General features: G+C 42.0%; 1 protein-coding gene across 4 annotated transcripts in view; it reads right to left on the bottom strand.

The window, feature by feature from the left end:
* Positions 1-3,119: 3,119 nt before the first annotated feature.
* LOC107305714 (urea transporter 2-like) overlaps positions 3,120-17,917 on the bottom strand; it is a 276,540-nt gene continuing 261,742 nt past the window's right edge. For 2 of the 4 annotated variants that reach the window (XM_015848224.3, XM_085528186.1), the window contains 9 exons: positions 16,779-16,936; positions 13,045-13,236; positions 9,823-10,012; positions 9,200-9,328; positions 7,347-7,539; positions 6,605-6,752; positions 6,098-6,232; positions 5,206-5,255; positions 3,120-3,808 (listed from right to left, as the gene is read on the bottom strand). In XM_015848224.3, coding sequence (XP_015703710.2) covers positions 3,539-3,808; positions 5,206-5,255; positions 6,098-6,232; positions 6,605-6,752; positions 7,347-7,539; positions 9,200-9,328; positions 9,823-10,012; positions 13,045-13,210 — 1,281 coding nt within the window. In that variant the 5' untranslated portion in view covers positions 13,211-13,236; positions 16,779-16,936 and the 3' untranslated portion in view covers positions 3,120-3,538. The remainder of the gene's footprint in view (positions 3,809-5,205; positions 5,256-6,097; positions 6,233-6,604; positions 6,753-7,346; positions 7,540-9,199; positions 9,329-9,822; positions 10,013-13,044; positions 13,237-16,778; positions 16,937-17,917) is intronic. The other 2 variants (XM_015848225.3, XM_085528187.1) reach the window with 2 other exon arrangements.

The raw sequence follows: 17,917 nt of genomic DNA, 5'->3' as shown, positions 1-17,917 counted from the left end.
GTAAGTGCTCTGGGAAAAGGATAGAGAGGTAGGGCATGTGTGTTTCACCTGTGATTGCAGGTCTACTGGATGCTGAACTTCCTAGGTCTGGCATCATGTCCCAGGTTTTATAAGTCCCCTTGGAAAAGGGCCACCAGATGAAGGGACCTGGTAGGCAATGAGGTGCTCCATATGGCCCTGGCCTCTGCTATAACTAATGTCCATTGAGAAGGCAAATTCCACCCCTTCATATTTCCCTAGCACAGCTCTGCTGGTTGTTCATTCAGAGCAGTTAACCGGTAGATCATTCTGCAGTCATCAGTACCCAGATGATGACATCTGAAGCATGCACCTCATGTGCTTAAGCCTATGTGAGGAGATATATTTCTTCTTTTAACTGAGGGTTTAGAAGTAAATAGAAGGCCTTTGAAGAAACAGTGAAAGCATTTTTTCTTGGAGTGTGGCATATGTAGTGGCATCCAGTTATAACAAAATGGACGGGCTTCTCTGCTCATGGAAGAGGCATCTTATAATTCATTAATGTGGCATTGTCTGTTCCCATTTGCACTGCTTGGTTTCTGAGTGTTTAATTGAACGGGAATATTTATTTCATTTACTGCAGAGGTAAGCTGGTGGGAGTGACTGTTCTGACTATAGAAGAGGTTTAGTTTTTTGGCTTCTCTTTTTCTATAGGCACGTTTAATTTATATTAGATCACTGGCACTTTTGGAAATGGCTGAAATTTGGAGCTGCAGCCCCTGATAACTTCAGTTACTCAAATCTTTTGATTAGCTAGGGACAGAATAACCCTGTTTACTCTCTATTCTTTATGGATGACTTCAACCCTAGAAATTGCTTTGCTAATTGATTTCAGGATGGATTTGCTTGTGGCTGAGAAGTTAATGTTTGTAATGGCTCTTTCATGACAAATTCTTTCCAGTAGCCATATTGTACTTGGACTCGACTCTTATTTTTAAGAAAATAAATCATGTGCTTGAGATAATTAACCACAGTTAGGTTTTTCTGAAACGTTATTTTAGCTGAATTTATTGCAGAATTTTTCTCACTGCTGCTTCTTTTCAACTCTTCCTCTGAAGCTAGATTGTCTATGAGGTAAATTAAACTGTAGAGCAGATGAAGAGATCCCCTGACTTCATTTTTCTATGGAATTTGGAACCTTGATCTATCGCTGATCTCTAGTGGTCATACAAAACCTTTTTCTTTTCTTTTTTAATAGTATTGGTTTGCTTTGTTTGTGTGGCTTAAAGGATGGATTGCCAACCTGTTCTCCTGTGGTTCTCTGATTTCTTCACTGCCTACTGATACTTTTCTGGTGGTTTCTTTGTTCCCTATTGCTTTTCTTTTTAGCTCAGTTAACATACATGAATAAGCAGCTGCATGGGCAGCCTGCGAAACTCCTTTAGCCACGTCTGAGATTATAGAACCATCTGCAGCAGCCCTCTATGATATTTTGAAGGCTTTATTGCTTGTTCAGTGCCTGGATAATGTTTCTGCGAACAATGTTTCTCCTAAATCTGTGGTTCCCCTCCACCTGTGTGATAAAGAAAAATAGATCTACCTTTATTTGTCAGAGTTCAGCATTTCCTGGAGGATTCTGTGATTTCCATGGGAGCCTTTGGTAATGCATTTACTGCAGCTGAACATTAGTCAGATTTTCCTTTCTCTAGGTAGAGGTAGGCAAGATATCAAGCTATGGTCAGTCCCTTCCATCTAAACAAAAATCTAATGACTAATTTATTGAGTAGGCTCCTGATATTCTTGCTCTCTTATTAATAACTAAGAAAATATATGGTACGCAGGAATGCTCACTCATTCCCTTAGTGCTTTCCTGGAGGACCTCTATATATGGCCAGATAAAGAGGTTATCCTGAGGTCTAAAATGGAACAGAGATGTAACATAGGTGTTCAAGTCTGAAGGGTGCAACAGACTGAACAATTCACTGGAACTCTACATAGTCAATATCAGGGTTATCTTGCTTATGAAAATTTGATCTAATCTGCATGTTTGGGGCTTGCTTCCCCAGGTAGAATGTCAAATCTGTTGTAATTCAAATAAGAAGCAGAACCTTTCAGTTCTGGGTGGCCCTTCTAAGGATGGCTTAGAGTGACTGCAGATTCTGGTGTTGCGAATCTGGTGTTTATAAAGACACAGAAATTCCCTTGGTTAGGACTGGGGAAGCACCTTCTTTAACAAAGGTTCAAATACAACACTACAGCTTGGCTCCCATCTCTCTGCTCAGACAGACTCAAATGAACATGCAAAATGACCCCACATTAAAATGCAAAAGGGATAGCATCTAATTTGAACACCAATCCTTTGAATTTTGACCTTAAATCTTCAAGAACCTTTCTGCTTAAGATTTTTAAACTGATCACAGGAAATGACTTTAGAATGTGGAAGCCTTTCTGGTAGGCTTGCTTTGTAGTGGCTTTTGGAAGGGTTCCTAAGGAAAGCGTTCTTGTGGGCAACTGGATCTTCTCTGTTCAAAGGACTTGGAGGAAACTTAAAATACCAGTGTTTTGCTTATACCTTATACCTGTTAGAAAGCAACCCACTAGATGACTCAGCAGCAAGGCCACTCTCTATTTCCCATGATGATTATGATGGTGTTTCACAAGATTTCTCTTGGACAGCTCCTGAAAACACAGGAGAAAATCCCAGTCCTCCCCTCCCCAACAGACAAGGACAGTGTTTGGCTTGCTTATTGCTTGTGGCTTAATGCAAAAGATCAGTTTTCCTAGGAAAAGGGGAGAAAGAACTGCACTAATTGCTACCAGGAGTAAATATTTATCTCATCCTTTATGTAAAATGTTTCTGTTTTCCACTGGATGCATGCAGGGATTCAGATCTGTAATCCTGCAGTCAGCAGGAGATAGATCTTCTATTTCTAAGACAGAAGATGATGCAAGGAAAAGAAAAATGTTTTGATCATTGCTGGCTAGTCATTTCTGCAGTATGATTAAAGCACGTATATTCATACTTTCATTGTCTTGACACTTAATGGGGAATCAGGAGATGGCACCAAAAATAGCATGCATTCTGTAAAAATATTTACCTGTGTGTGCTGTAGCTGTTAAGACACAAAAAGAAGGGAAGACATTGATGGGACACAAGAAAGGAAGAGATCAGTCTGTTTATTCTACTTTCAAATATATATGTTCTTAATTTAAAGTGCTGCACTTGATGTACTTCTTACATTATTTATTATTATTAGATACCAGCTCTCTCTTGGCTTATTTATTTTGTTAAATTACACATCTAAAATTAAATACAGCTCCTTGTCAGTGTTTATGTTCTTCTGCCTATTCCTATAATTATTGTTGATAAGAGGTGGCTTTCAAGTTAACAACATGTGGATTGATAAGACAGCCATTATTATGTTACCTGAGTGCTTTTTGGAAAGCTTAGCTCAAGGGCAAATTGTATTTCATCCAGAAAGTGCAGTGATGAATCCCTGGCTTACAGGCTGCTGCTGAAGGTGATATTTGCTGCATCCAACCAACTGCTTGGAAACTGCTAACTCCTGGGCATCTGAAATCAGTGATTGCGACTGTTTTTGGGGGTGCACAAGGGAGTGCCCCCTGTGCTTATCTTTGAGTCGACAGAAGGTTTCTGCTCCTTTCGCTTCTGCTCTTCTCTTCTGCTCTCTGATGCTCTTCTCTTCATTCTCAGGTAGTAGATCCTGTTGGCTTCTGGGTAGGTGACTTTGCAGAGGGGCATTTTGTAGATGGCTGGGTTGTCTGAGGTTATTAACAGAAAGATAAGAGCCGAGAAGCAAAAAGGCCAGGTACAGAGTGGCAGTCCAAGCTGGGAGGGGAATGGACAAATAGGTGTATTTTAGAACCTCTTTTGCATATTTCCTATGCTTACTTCTCCCTGCTGCTAAATTATGGCATCTGAGAAGTTGTAAGGGTGAACACTCTCATCAGAACAGTGGATGTCGATGAGAACAGTGTGACACAGGATATATCTTCCTGAAGCCCCCTCATCCTTATAGACTTTTGTCCATTCAGATGTAGAAGATAATGCTCAGGGGCAGGTATAGAGAAGTCTACATGTGTGCTTGGTCCCTGGATGTCTGGGAAGCTTCTCTGCTGCCAAATGTAGAAGGGTCCAGTGGTATGTAAAATATGCAGAGCTATGTAAGGCATCTCATACTGTAGACCTGGGTCCTTTTGGAGGTACAGCTGTTGGCAAGCATGATGCTCAGCAGCAATACTGAAGCATCTAAATCAAGCTTCAGAGCTCTGCTGACTGCAACAAAAGCCCAGACACCCAGCTCACATGTAGACATCTCAACTGGCTAAGAAATGACCAAAATCCTACCCTCATGGTCCTGTAAAGCTTGTTTGAGAATACTGTTCACACACCTTCAGTACTCGGAGCCCATGGATTACTGGCATTGCATCTACACCACAAGCCTGCTCTGTGACCCAAACTCCTGACCTATCCTGGAGTCTGCCAAAACCAAAATTACAGGGAGAAAAACTAGATGTCCTTTTCCCTGATCCATACCCAAAACAGGTGTGCTTAAAGCAGCCTTTTGCATGGACCTACCCGGTATTAAGAGAATGCCATATGAGTACATTTAATGCATTTAAGCTGTTAGTTCTACTTTTATTATTATTGTAAGTTACTAAATCAATTTTATTAAAATGTGGTTTTACTTTATTCTCTCAGATCTTGAAGAAACAAAGCCTGGCAGATCTAGCATCATTTCTTTCTTGAACTGCCCAGATACAACAATTCTGCATTTAAGAGAGAAATGGCTTTTTTTTCTTTTTTTCCTTAAATAATCATTGTTCTCATTTCCAGACCAAACCTGAGACAAAAAAAATTGAGGGCAGAGTGGGAAAAGCAAGGAAAACTGTAGACCACTGCGATGCACTTAAAAATGTTGGCTGCAAATTAATGTTGCATTTCAAACCATAAGCACTTGCAGGAATTCACATATATGTGCAAATTTCCATTCTGGGTAATATGCTTCAGAGGCCTTTGATGTCATGTTACAATAGTAGAGTTTGCAGGTACATGGTTCAGCTGATGCACCATCTATAAGAAATGTTGCTGGCTGCAGCACACAAATCTCAACACTGTTGGAAGTGACATGGAGAATTTTAGAGCATTTCCTTGGCATTGTATCATGAGGAAATCAGAACATAGCTAAAACAAACAAACAAAACTCACAAAATATCTAAACTTACCACAGATAGTGCATTAGTAAAAGCTGCTCCGGAGTAGGCACAAAACAATGCTGACAAAAGAAGACCAAAGACAGCTCAGATTGGGGAAAGAATGGCTCAACTTTCCAATGAAATTATCAGAAATAATAAAAATACCCAAATGCACGGTAAATCATTTCATCTTATGTGAGGATTAATGTTAGAATTCGATAGCTGGTTAATAGGCTCCAATGCTGTGTCTGGCCATGTGGCCTAAATTGGTCCTATCTGCTGTGTAATGGTGGACAGTGCAAGGAAATGGTTTTGCCAAGAGCTGATGATGGTGATATTCTCTTATCCATTGACACAACTTGAGCTGTGTGAGCCATTCCCTGACCAACTGAGAAAAAATGTTCAAGTCAAACATGACAAATGCCTGGAGGCTGGGTTAACCTTCATGAGGAATTTCCACATGGTACACTGCTCTTAAACTTCCCATATTATCTGTTTTTGTCTGTTGCTGGAGGAGGGTGTCTTTGGCTAAATGGATTTTAAACTGAACTTGTGCGATATCTCACTTCTTAGGAGGCAAATCCTCTAAGGATATTTACAATTCTGCAATGGCTTCTATGAATCTCCTGAGTTGATAATTTGTTAAAGTTCTGTTCATGGCATAGCTTGTGCTCCTTACAAATACTCCTTCCACTGTTTCTAGATGTTTCTTTGTTATCTGAAGTCTTGTTATCTAGAAGCCTTTACTTCTGCCTTTGTGGCTTGCACCTCCAAGTTCAAATCAGATGCCACAACAAAAGTAACTCTTGCAGAGTTTTGCGGTAAATCAGAATTCCAAACTTAATTCAGGGTTGTCCTGTATTGCTCATACACTATGTGGATGCAAAAACTTTTGGCTTCCCTTATAACATAAGATACATACCACAAGCAAGGGCCAGCAAATGAGTCTGCCAGGTCAGGGCGTAGAACATGCCTCCAATTGCAATGCACGCAAGAGCACAATTGTAATTGTGTAAGCCAAGGTAGATGCTGTCAAATGGTGTTGCAATACTCAGTGCTACAAGACAAAAAAAACAGAACAACCCAGGAGGTGAGCTTTGGGAAGTATTTGCAGGATGTAAACCTTAACTGTTGGAAATTCAGTCTCTTCCCTGATATCCAGCCAAATTTACAGTGTTCACACTTGCACAACACCCATTTGCAGGAAAAGAGTGAACTCTAATGGATCTCACTATTTTGAAGCTGTAATAGGGCAGCAGCATTGGAATTTGGCTCAGTTTCAAATGCTTCCTCAGGTAAAATTTCCTACTTACACCCCAGATTTGCTCTACTTAGTCCCTAGGATCTCTGCATGGGAGTCTGATATTGGCTTGGATCAACAAGATCCAAGATTCTCCTTAATGAGACAATGTCGGTGAATATTTCTTACCTGCAAACATCCCAACTGTAGATCCAATTGCGGCATGTAAGCAAATAAGTGGGGAAGAGATGAGTAAAGCAGCAAGGAAGATGCCTCCAGTCCAGGGGTTTTCACAGCCATATATTTGACCAACACCAACTGGGATGGATTGCAAGAGCTGCAACAGCCAGTAGGTAGAGGATGTGTTATTGTAGCTCTGAGCAGAGGACACAACAGTTATTTTGTCCAAGGTATTGGTTAGAAAGGAAAGATAGCAACCCTGGATCTGAGCAGGGCTGTTGAGTGAATGTAGGCATTAATACCCTTCAATCCAGAGTTACTTTCTTGTTTGGTCTGAATTTCATCAGTCCAAGATGGGCATTTATTTGCTCTGAGGTGGTAATGTGATCAGTGTGTTTGTTGTGGTTTTGTTGTAAATTACTTTAGTGAAGAAGAAAAAATGTGACCCTCCTAAGCAGTAATTCTGTGTAGGGGATGATTTGAGTTTGTTACCTTGTATGAAGCATATCAGTTCCCCTTAACATTTCTTTGGGAATGTGGATGTAACAAGATATTTTCCAATGCTAGAGCTGGCCAAAGGAGAATGGGTGTAAATGAATTTCTGCCTCTTTGAGATTGTAATGTTCTTCCCTCTTTTCATTGACTATCCTGCTGACATCCCTTTGACCACATCCAGACAATGAGTGTGCATATCTGGACATACTTGTGTGATAACAGCAACTGAGGCATGGTTAGGGGCAATCTAACTTACCAGAGGCACATTGATTGCAGACCAGGTGATATTGGGCACTGATGCTACAGGCTTGATGAGGGTCGTAGGAAAAAAAGGATTGTAGTGTCCTGTGGCTGCCAAATACAAAGTCACCGCAATATTGAAGGGCAGAGTGAACACAGGAAGGTCCCATTTACTGAAAATAGATCCCAAAGCACTGGACAGAACTGGACTGAGAATGACAGGAAAACAGAAACAAGTATAGATTGTTCATCATAGTTACAATAGTGAAGCATCCTACCATTTGGTCATAAGCTCTGGTAAGTGAAAGCCAATGGTATTCCTTTGGAAACAATAGGCAGTGAATTCCTTTCATGTAGTAGATTGCATCTGACCAATAGTTAGAGAATGCTGTTTGTCCTTTTACAGCATCTATCACACTCATTTGTGGATGCAAGCATATAGTTGTGGAGTCTTCTCACCACTTAAATTACTTTTCTGGTCTTCTCTGGTTAAATGGGGACCAGAAAATATGTGAATGGGAGTGCAGGTCATCTACTCGATGAAAATGGGCTGTATTTTGATGGTTTTATCTGAGATCTGGTGATGCAGCTGGGCTGAGCCACCCTTACAGTCAGCCTCAGAGTTGCAGTAGGAATCTTGTAGCTTACGGAAATACACCTTAAGACCTGAATTCTTCAAGAAACTGGATTTGAGTCCCAGAAGAACATTAGACTGGTTCTAATATAAAACAAAACAAAGTAAAACAGCAAAACAAACCAGAAAACAAAACAAGCCAATTATTTGGCATTTCAAAAGCAACTTCTTGTGTCCTGTTATGAAGATATTATCAATGGGGAAAAAAAATGCTTTGTTCTCCTTTTGTTATCTCCTTTCTCAGATAAAGACTATTCTTTTATGATGAATTTGGTTTCCAGAGCAGTTTAAAGGCTTCCTTGCTCATTGCTATAGAAAAAAAACCCCACCACTTCAGTGAAAACAGCGTCCCAGTTTCTGTGCTGAAATACAAAGCTTCTGCCAGCTATACATCTTGTCAGGAAAAAAAGAAACAATTAAAGAAATACCGACTTCTAAAGCTGAGATCCAAACTACTGGTTGAAAAAGAGAATCTCTGAAAAGTCTAATTTTAAAACCTTTCAGCTCTGCCCTCGAGCCCTGCAAACTAGAAAAACAGGGAAATGTTGGAAGAAAAAGCCTCGGGGAATTCTGGCAGACAAGACAGACTAAACATTCTTGCAACATGTTCTGGATTTTGAGAGCGTCTCAAAATGACCTTCGCCGAGTGTGACTAGTGAAGTAAAACACTGAAAAATCTGATTTCAAAAGCAGTGAAATGCAGTCATGATTTGTATCTTGTCACTGACGGTGATTAAAATGTGGCTTTTGAATTAATTTCTGTTGAGGCTGTTAAATAGATTCTGTAGTGCTGTTGCAGTCTGTATTTAGAAATGGTAAATATAGTCCTGAAGGATGCTGTCTAGCTTTTGGAACTAGTTGTAGGAAATAATTCGATTAGTGACTGGTTGCACATCTGAGATGGGAAGGTGGAATTCAGCCTGAAGGAGAAGCTTCAGGTCAGTTCAGCAGCTGGGTGAGGGTAAATCATAGGAGTCCTAGGCATAGTGAAATCCACCCCACTGTGATCTGCGGATGAGGTCCATAAATATGCATTGAAGTAGGTCTGCTTTGTCCTTCAGGTATGACTGACCTGCTAGTGTGTTTCATTCAACAAAAAGCTTTTTTCAATGCCACCTTGGCTGGATCTACTGATGTAGAGGACTGTGCAGATGGGACTTGCAATGTGTACGAGATTCACATGGCAGAATTCCTTATTCTCTGAGAACTGTGCCTAAGAGAGAAGTGACACTTACCAGGCCATGGATATAACTGCCACAGGGGGAAGAAGCCACCAGTAGTAATCTCCCTTATCCGAGTAGACAGCCATGAGCAGTCCCACCAGGATCCCATTATAGCCGTGCAGCCCTGCTGCAATGGCTGATCTGTGATACAGAGAAATGTTTGCAAAGCAGCAAGCTGTGCAGAAGGTGATCTGCCACAGAGACTCACTGAAATGCAGCTTAAATATATCCTGCTCCTGGTGAAGGGAGTGTAAGGGGAGGATGGAAAAAGCAGTGAGGTATTTGCCTGGTTTCATTGCTGAAGTCTGTGGAAGGCAGGATTTTTGAGGCTGTTAAAGAATGATGATCCAGAAATCTCTGTGTGACAGACATCACATTGTGATGATGGCAAAACTTAATATTTATCAGGGAGAGAACAGGACTTGTAGTGTTGGATGACGTTACTCTCACAGTGGTGGCCAACTATAAAGACAGACCAGCACATTCTGGACCACAGCTCTGTCCTCACTTAACTTCTTCCAAGCCAAGTGAGGAAAGTGGATCTGCTGACTCTAATACTTTTCAAAACTGGACTACAACCCATCAGCATGCTCCTGATATCATAATGATGATCTCAGACATGAGGTCCCACATACCTCTCCTGACTGAGAGCCAGTGCAGTTAATGTTGATGTGGCAGTTCCAACACAACCTGTCAGCATCCACCAGGGCTTCTGGATGAAAAGCCCCACTAAAATGATGAGCCCGCTGAGAGGGTTGTTGACAAACATCACCTGAGAGGTGCCTCGCAAGATCCAGTCCACCAGCTGAACCATGAAGGGTTTATCTGAAAGAGATAAAAATGTTGATGATAAGACACCTTTTCACTGGGACTCATTCAAAGCACACTCAGCTTGACAGTAGTTTTCTCACCACAGAGAGGAGGTGATGTATCAACAGGACTATAAAAACAGGCTCTGATTTATTGCTGTCTGAGCATATTTTTGCATCTGGCACTTGAAATAACAGGGACTGGGCCCTGCTATAGAGTCTGTGGAGGGATTCATAAAAATGGTTTATTTATGGTGGTTAAAAAAAAAGTCTTTGCAGAAAATTCTGCTATAAATTTAACATGGAGATAGACCTTTCTCTTTTTATCATTCAGATGCAGAGAGGGATAGAGGCAAAGACTGAAACTAGGTTGTGTTTGGATAAGGAAATATAAAAGAAACACTGCAGCTGTTTTATGGAGAAAGCTGGTGATCCAGAACATGGAAAAGTCAGGTGGTAAAGCGAGGGAGGGTGTGATGCTGGTCCCCATAGCAGAGGTGGCTCAGTGCTCAGATAAATGAGGTAGTAGGAATTTGCTTAGTTTCTTACAGCCTGGTGCACTGTTCAGACTCAATGACACAATGGACAGCTCTGTTCTTTACTGATGGACTGTATGAGGAAATTGAGCGCACCCTCAGTAAGTCTGAAGATGATATGAAGCTGGAAGTGCTGATCTGCCTGAGTGTAGGAACGCTCTATGGAGGGATCTGAATAGGCTGCATTGATGAGCTGAGACCAATTGTATGAGCTTCAACAAGATCAAATACTTCAGTTAGAACTAACCCACATGACACTATGGGTTTTGGGCAGAGTGGCTGGAAAGCTGTGTGGCCAAAAAGGATCTGTAGATGTTAGTCAACAGATGTCTTAATATGAGCCAGCAGTGTGCCCAGGCGACCAAGGAGGTCAATACCAAGAAGGCATCCTGGCTTGTATCAGAAGTAAAATAGTCACCAGCATTAGGGAAGTGATTGTCTGTCTGTACTTAGCACTAGAGGGGCTGCAACTTAACTCATATGTTCATTTCTGGGCTCCTCACTACAAGAAAGACACAGAGATGATGAAACATGTCCAAGAAAGGTCAACAAGGCTAGTGAAGTGTCTGAATTGCAAGGCAGTCCATCCATCAAATCCATATCTTTCCAAATTTTGCAGTCACCAGGGACTTCACTGGACTGCCATGATTTTCAAATATCATTGAGAGTCACTTGGTGCCTACATTGGCCAGTTCCCTCAGAGCTCTGAGATACACCTTGTTGGGACCCATAGACTTATACTCAGGTTGTGAACATGAGATTTGCTTACAGTGTGGGGGTGGGGGAGGACACTGCTCCCCCATTTCCTACCTTCTAACCAATCCACTTCAGGGGTATGAGGTTGCTTGAGGGCATCACTGTACAGTAATCCATGTGCAGAAGGGGGATCTGAAGCACAGCAGTAGCTGTGTTCCTGACCCTTGTGCAAACTAACTTGAGGTTGAAGTGGAAATGGCACTTGTAATGCCGTGTGTTATTAAATACAGTGGAAGAATATGAAAAAGAAGCTCTGCCTGCATGCACACATTGTACCTTTCACCTTCTTAAATATGTGAAATTAATTCAGCTACTCGGTTTACACTGTTAATTAGACGCAGTGTGAAGTGCCAGGCTGCTTCTAGAATCTGGGCAATGTCTCATTCGTGACAGCTTCCCACCACCCCCTTCTTTTCCACTTCCCTTCTCTGTTTATTTACAGTTGGGTCTTAAGTTCTGTTTTGTGATGGAGGTAGCTTAAAGAAAGTAACTCTCAAGGGAAAGACACCACTCTACATCTATCTAGCATCCCTAGGAGAGGCTGCAGTGTGTCTTAAAGGTTGACTGCATGTACATCCATTTAGCAGTATGTTGCTGCTGATCCAGGCAGTTATAAGCAGGAAGGAGTGTCTTCTTTAGAGAATAATGATTGGACCCATCTGAGATAATTTTTACTAATGCTTTGTATTGAGCTATGAAGCATATCAGCAATGCTTTTGGGTTTAAGCACTAGTTTTAGCTGTATTCAAACATGATGAACATGCAGGTGCAGGAAGATTTTCAAAACATCAAGTAATAATAGCTGTTTACCAAGGTAGAGAAAGCAAGGTAGTTAATAAAAAGCAAAAGGAGACATTCCTTTTTGCTAATGAACCAATCTGAGTCCATTGAGAACAGGCTGCTCAGTGAGCTGGTTGAGTCACTATCCCAAGCTTTTCAAGAAGGGTCAGAGCTGCTGTGAAATGGTTCAGAGTGTTCATAGGCATGGGTTGATGGTTGGACTAGAGGATCTCAGTGGTCTTTTCAACCTCAGTGACTATATGATTCTATGAAACTGCCATCCTTCTGAGCTCCCTGAATGGAGGTAACTCTGCTCACCTCCTCTTCCTTTGTTGGAGCTGTGTTGCTAATGAACCTTGCCTCGACAGAGAAGTCCCAATCTTGCACACCATCACAAAGCCCAAATCCCTAATAATTCTGGGTAACACAGACCATCTGCTGATGTATTGTTCCTGCCTGGACAGTAAACCTTTGAGATCAGTACTTGCTTTGTACTTTATAGGAACATAGCACTCGTGGTGCTTATTACTCCCCAAAGGCTGGTAAATACAAAGCCTTTGCCTGTAACAGTCAGAAGTCAAGTCCACATTGCCAGCCCACACATGGACAGGGAGGTGGCTACTGATCCAAAGCACTTACAAACAAGTCCAAATCCTCAGCTCTGACGTGCAATTCTGGGCATTGCTATGAGGGAACACAATGTTAATGACATAACTGATTAAGTGTAAAAGACATCTTTTGCCTGTGCTGAATTATATGTGCACCCATGGTAATGGCAGTGAAGTTTCTTTCTCAAGAGCAGCACAATCTGGGCTAAAGCACCAGAAGTTCACTGTGAGTTCAGGCCATGACTTCTGCTATGTCTCAGAAGCTGAAGTGGTCCCTAGTCTTGTGGCCCAGAACTGGATGTACTGTTGGTGATGTAGGTGTTCCCAGTGTGCCATTCCAGAGAGCCCCAGCATATCCCTGTGCTTACTTTTCATCCACTCTCCATATTCTTTCATTTCTCCTGTGAGATACTTGAAAACTTGGTGGATTTGTTTTCCACTTCTCCCCAGCACGTCCTGGCTTCTTGTCTGCTTCTCTGCATATAGGTTCCTCTCAGCTGGACTTTCAGCCACAACAATTTCTCCGAGATCCATCTCTTTTGGGTAGTGAGAAGAGGAAACTGTAAATCACAAAATCCACGTGTTAGAAAACCTCTTGTTTTGTGCTCTGGCAACTTTCTTCTGTACTTTAGAGAACCACAGTGACATCATTTTTTAAAGAAGGGAGGTTTAATGGAGAGGACACCTGCCTGAGCTACTGCTGAGAGTGATGTGAGCTTCCATGACAGTAATGCAAGCTTCCATCTAGCACTTGCTATAGGTGTCTTCTTTTGGGGATGATAATCATAAAATGGTCTAATGCTGACATGGAGCTGTGGCACAGAGCTGCATGGGGCAAATTAGACATAGCTTGTCTGCCTTGCAGGATCCTGGCCACGGCTCCTCATTCCACATCTGCTTTTGATAGACAACCAAGAGCAAACTGAGGTAGCATCAAAGTCTTGCTCAGAAATTGGCATCCAGATGTGACTCTGAGCAAAGATGAGCCCCTTGGCTCAGGGCTGTGGGGTCTTTAATAAGCAGATGGGTATCCAGGCAGGATTATTTGTTTATTAAACTCCAAAGTACTACAGCAGATCATTAAGATCATTAAGACATGAAGCCTTCAGAGAAAATACACTGTATTGCAACCCAGAGAGTTACACTGTACATTACATCTGCAAAGATGCTGCCCAGTTTGCTCAGATCATTTTGGAGCAGTGTGTCTGGGTCTCTAGATTGCTGACCAAGAGCAGATGATGTTGCCAAGAGCTTGCTCCATGTTTTGTGGGTTCTGGGCCCCACCTTCTGGTGGAAGCCTGGGTTTTAGCCGATGGCAGTCAATGTACAGCCTGCAGCAGAAAAGCAGAATGAGAAGGGATGCCTGGCTGGGAGCAAGGCTGTTGTGCCTGACAAACTGATGGTAAGTAAAATATCCATGGCTCTGGATGCTCTAAGAAGTGGGTCCTTGACCACCAGAAGATGTTTTCCATTCACTCCATGAAGTACAAGTTTAGATACAGCTCTGGAAATGCATCCCGCAGTGCTTGCTGCCTTGTGCTTTGGCTCTCTCTGCTGGCAGCACAGCTCTTTGCAGTGGCCTTTGAACACAAGCCTCAACCTGGGGCTGTAGATTTAACATGTAGTTGTGTCTGCCTTCTTGGCACCTGAGTATCTCATGTTTATTTTGAACCTCACCACAATAGAAAACAGTTGGGTTTTAGAAAGGGGAATCATCACTGCAGAGCATATAAAGTCCAGATTCACAAGACTGTGCTGCTCAGTTCCCACTGAAATTGAGATGTGGGACCTGGATGTTTCTAAAAATTCTTGCCCTCTTTCACATTATTTAACTATTAGGGGTTAAGTGCAAAGCAGTCATGTGAGAGCCTTTTGCCATCGGTGCAGAGAAAATCTAGTACTTCAGGAGAGTGATTCATGTCACTTTTCTCATATGCCTGTATTAGATGTGAATTAGGGGGTGCCTCTCCCTGCAGAGGGAAATTGGCTGCTGAGCTTTGAGGGCTATTTTTAGGTGAGAGAAATTCCAGCCATGGAGATTTTGGCAAGGTCAACCCTCATGTTTATGGAAGAGGGATCTGGAGTCCCAGGATAGTGCTTTAAACCACCAGGCCATCTGTAACAGACCTGCAGTATGCATCAAAGCTCTGGAGCTAGGAAACAGTTCTGGTCTTGTGATTTTCATTTCTCTATGTATCAGAAGGGAATTAAACCTCTGTTTGCAAGGTAGCGTGCTCATCCACCTCATAGGGGAAGGCAGCCTGGGAGGAGATGGCTGAAATTCACAAATTTTGGGGAAAGGGAACAGTGCTAAAAAAGATATGAGGATATTGAAATCATCCACACTGCCACAGCAGTGAGCTGTAGGGCTTTTAAGCAGTAAAGCCCAAAGGGGTGGAGAAGGTATTGGAGAGATGTGGTGAGCACAGTGATCCCTGCAGCAGCAGCCTTACCCTGGAAAAACACACTAACACACTTTGCAGTGAGCACCTGTCAGGCAGCAGACATGTGCTCCATGCTACAGGCTCCAGGAATAATAGAGAAATCGTTTGAACAGTTAACTAATTAGGGCTAATGAGAGCCCGAATCACTTATGGTGCACCTACAGCTGATGGGGAATTCCTTGAGAAAATGCCTTTTGTCAGCAAACATTGATTCATCACTGTTGTTAAAAGACATCCCTCTTCTCAGGAGCATCTGTCAGACTGCAAAGCGGTGCCTAGCAATCCTGATTCATCTCCTGGCCTACCTGTGCCTATTCATTCCCAAACAGACTGCTGTTCTATCATGCTTTTGGGGTGCAAGATAATGATAGCATAGAGCTTTGTATTTTTAACCTTCTTAGAGCAAACACTGGTTTTCTGCTGGAGAAAATATTCGTGGTGTTGCACCCCCACAAAGCCTGCAGATATTTCGTGGCCCCACAAACAAATAACAGCACAAGGTGGCTGTGAATAGTGGGAAGGTGCATGATCAAGGGTGATGAGTAACCCATAGCATTTGAAACCTCCTTTCTGATGGAAAGGATGTGCCTGGAGATGCAACTGCACATTTCATGCTCACTTCTGGTTGTGCAGGGAGATAAGCATTACACTAAGGCACCTGAGACCAAACCAGGGCAACTGGTCTTTCCTTTTTCACTAGCATTGTGAGCCCACGCTGCAACCTCCCTCCTTGGAATGAAAATCCTGGCTCTAAACAAGTACTGAGCTTGTGTGTTCACTTTCAGGATGTGAATCTTTTGTTGCCATGATTTCTAGCTTGGGTTTGCAGTCACCCAGGCTGGAAATGTCAGTCCTTTCTGGCTTGAATCCCACGGTATCACCTGACTCCAGGATGTGGAAATGAAAGGAAATCAGCAGGGAAGCTGGGAGGGCTGAGTGCATAGAGGTGATTGGAGAAGTGTTGACTTCAAGGGACGTGGCCTCACAAGGGTTTCTGAAAAGAAGCAGTTTGTAAAGGCGTGTTGCTCTCAGCAGAAGCCATAAAGAAATGGAAAGGAAATAGTTTGTACAGCTAGAGGGCAAAATTTGGAATGGTGACAGAATGCTTGGCTGACTTGTAATGACTTTACCAAGCAAAGCTTTACCAGGAATCTGTCTGTGACAATGAAAATAAATGTAGAAAGCAGGGCATTTCAGAACAGCCACGTGGTTGCATGTAACACGCTTGCAGAGGGGCAGGTACAAAACACTGTGTTGGGTTTATGTGGCAAGGTTTTGGTAGCAGGTGTTTTGCAAAGGTGGCTTCTGTTAGCAGAGCACAAAAGCTGCCCTATGGCGGCTTAGAGGAGGCAGAGTGAGAACAGAGTGGTAGGAGTTTAGCTGCCCATCAGGGTGAAATTACCAGAAAGATAGACCAGGTAGAAAATCCTACATTCGTATCCCGGACACCTAAATAAAACAAAGCAGCAATAACAATAATAATAATAAACAACAAACAGATCAACCCAAAATAGTAGGGTAATTTTTTTTTTTTTCCTACCCTAGGCATTAAATTAAACCATGTTCCATAGCAGTTCTGTCATATCCATGCAAACACAACTGTCATGCAAAAATTAGCAATCAGGACAGTTTAACTTATGGGGTTAAATGACTCTTACATCTGTGGTTAGGCGCTTTTAGCTGAGGATGTGCTCTTGTAGTCCTTCTGTATCTTACTTTCCTGATCTATATGGTATAAGATGCAATACTTTCCTTCTCTCCAAGGTAGTTCTTTACTGCTTCTTCATTTCCCTCTGCTGCTGTGGTATCTCCTAGTCTGCCAAATGAAAGCACAGGGTGTAGTCAATGGGTTGTCCTAGCATATTGGGTAGGTAGTGCCCTTGGCACCACCTGTAAGTGGCTTGTATGTATACATAGATGTGTATGTGCAACTGTGGAGGATGGTTTGCCTTCCAAAACGATGCCAGCAGAGTGGAACTCCTCCTGACTCTCCTTAACCATTTAAAACCTTACTGTTTTTGATTGCTCTGCAGTCAACATGGAGAGGTGAGTACCACCCTCTTCCATGTGCCATTGTCGGTGTTGAATGAACTCCTTTTCAGAGACACCTATTTCATCCCTTCAGTGATAGAGTGAGGCTGAGGTGGGGCTTGTGTTGCTAACCATGGAGATTTCCAGCATAAGTCTATTTCAGCAACTCAATCGGGTTCCCATTACACTCAGTGAAGAGCTAGTCAATATATGGATCTAAAGCATGATTCACCCCCTCCCATCCTGTACAGGTGAATCATATTATAAACTCTGTTGCATTTGGGAAAGACAGACAGATCAGATGTAAACAGCTGCACTGGTTATATGGAGGGAGAGGGATGATGAATCTCAGCAAAACAACTATCCCAAGGTCAGTTGGGAAATCTGAGGTAGTGAACAAGGACATGTTAATGTTTGAATGGAACACTGCTTTATATTTTTATTTTATTTTATTTTATTTTATTTTATTTTATTTTATTTTATTTTATTTTATTTTATTTTATTTTATTTTATTTTATTTTATATTTTATTTTATTTTTTAATAATAAAAGTAGTCAGACCAGGTAGATATTTTAAGACACAAAAATGCTGTTTTCTTGCATATGGTTTCAGTTATAAAACCAGAGGGGAAAACAAATAGAGAAAATATGAAATATAAACACCATCGCTTCTAAACAGAATGTTTTTCAAAGGTTTCCATGAGGTGTTGGCTGCTCTGCAAAGCAGACTGTAAAACAACTTTACAAGCCACATTTATTCTAAGAGC

This window comes from Coturnix japonica, chromosome Z (assembly GCF_054131305.1).
Source record: "Coturnix japonica strain WE chromosome Z, WE-NBRP24, whole genome shotgun sequence".
Taxonomy (NCBI): domain Eukaryota; kingdom Metazoa; phylum Chordata; class Aves; order Galliformes; family Phasianidae; genus Coturnix; species Coturnix japonica.
The sequence above is the reverse complement of the archived record's forward strand: the minus strand, read 5'-3'. Positions and strand labels throughout refer to the sequence as shown.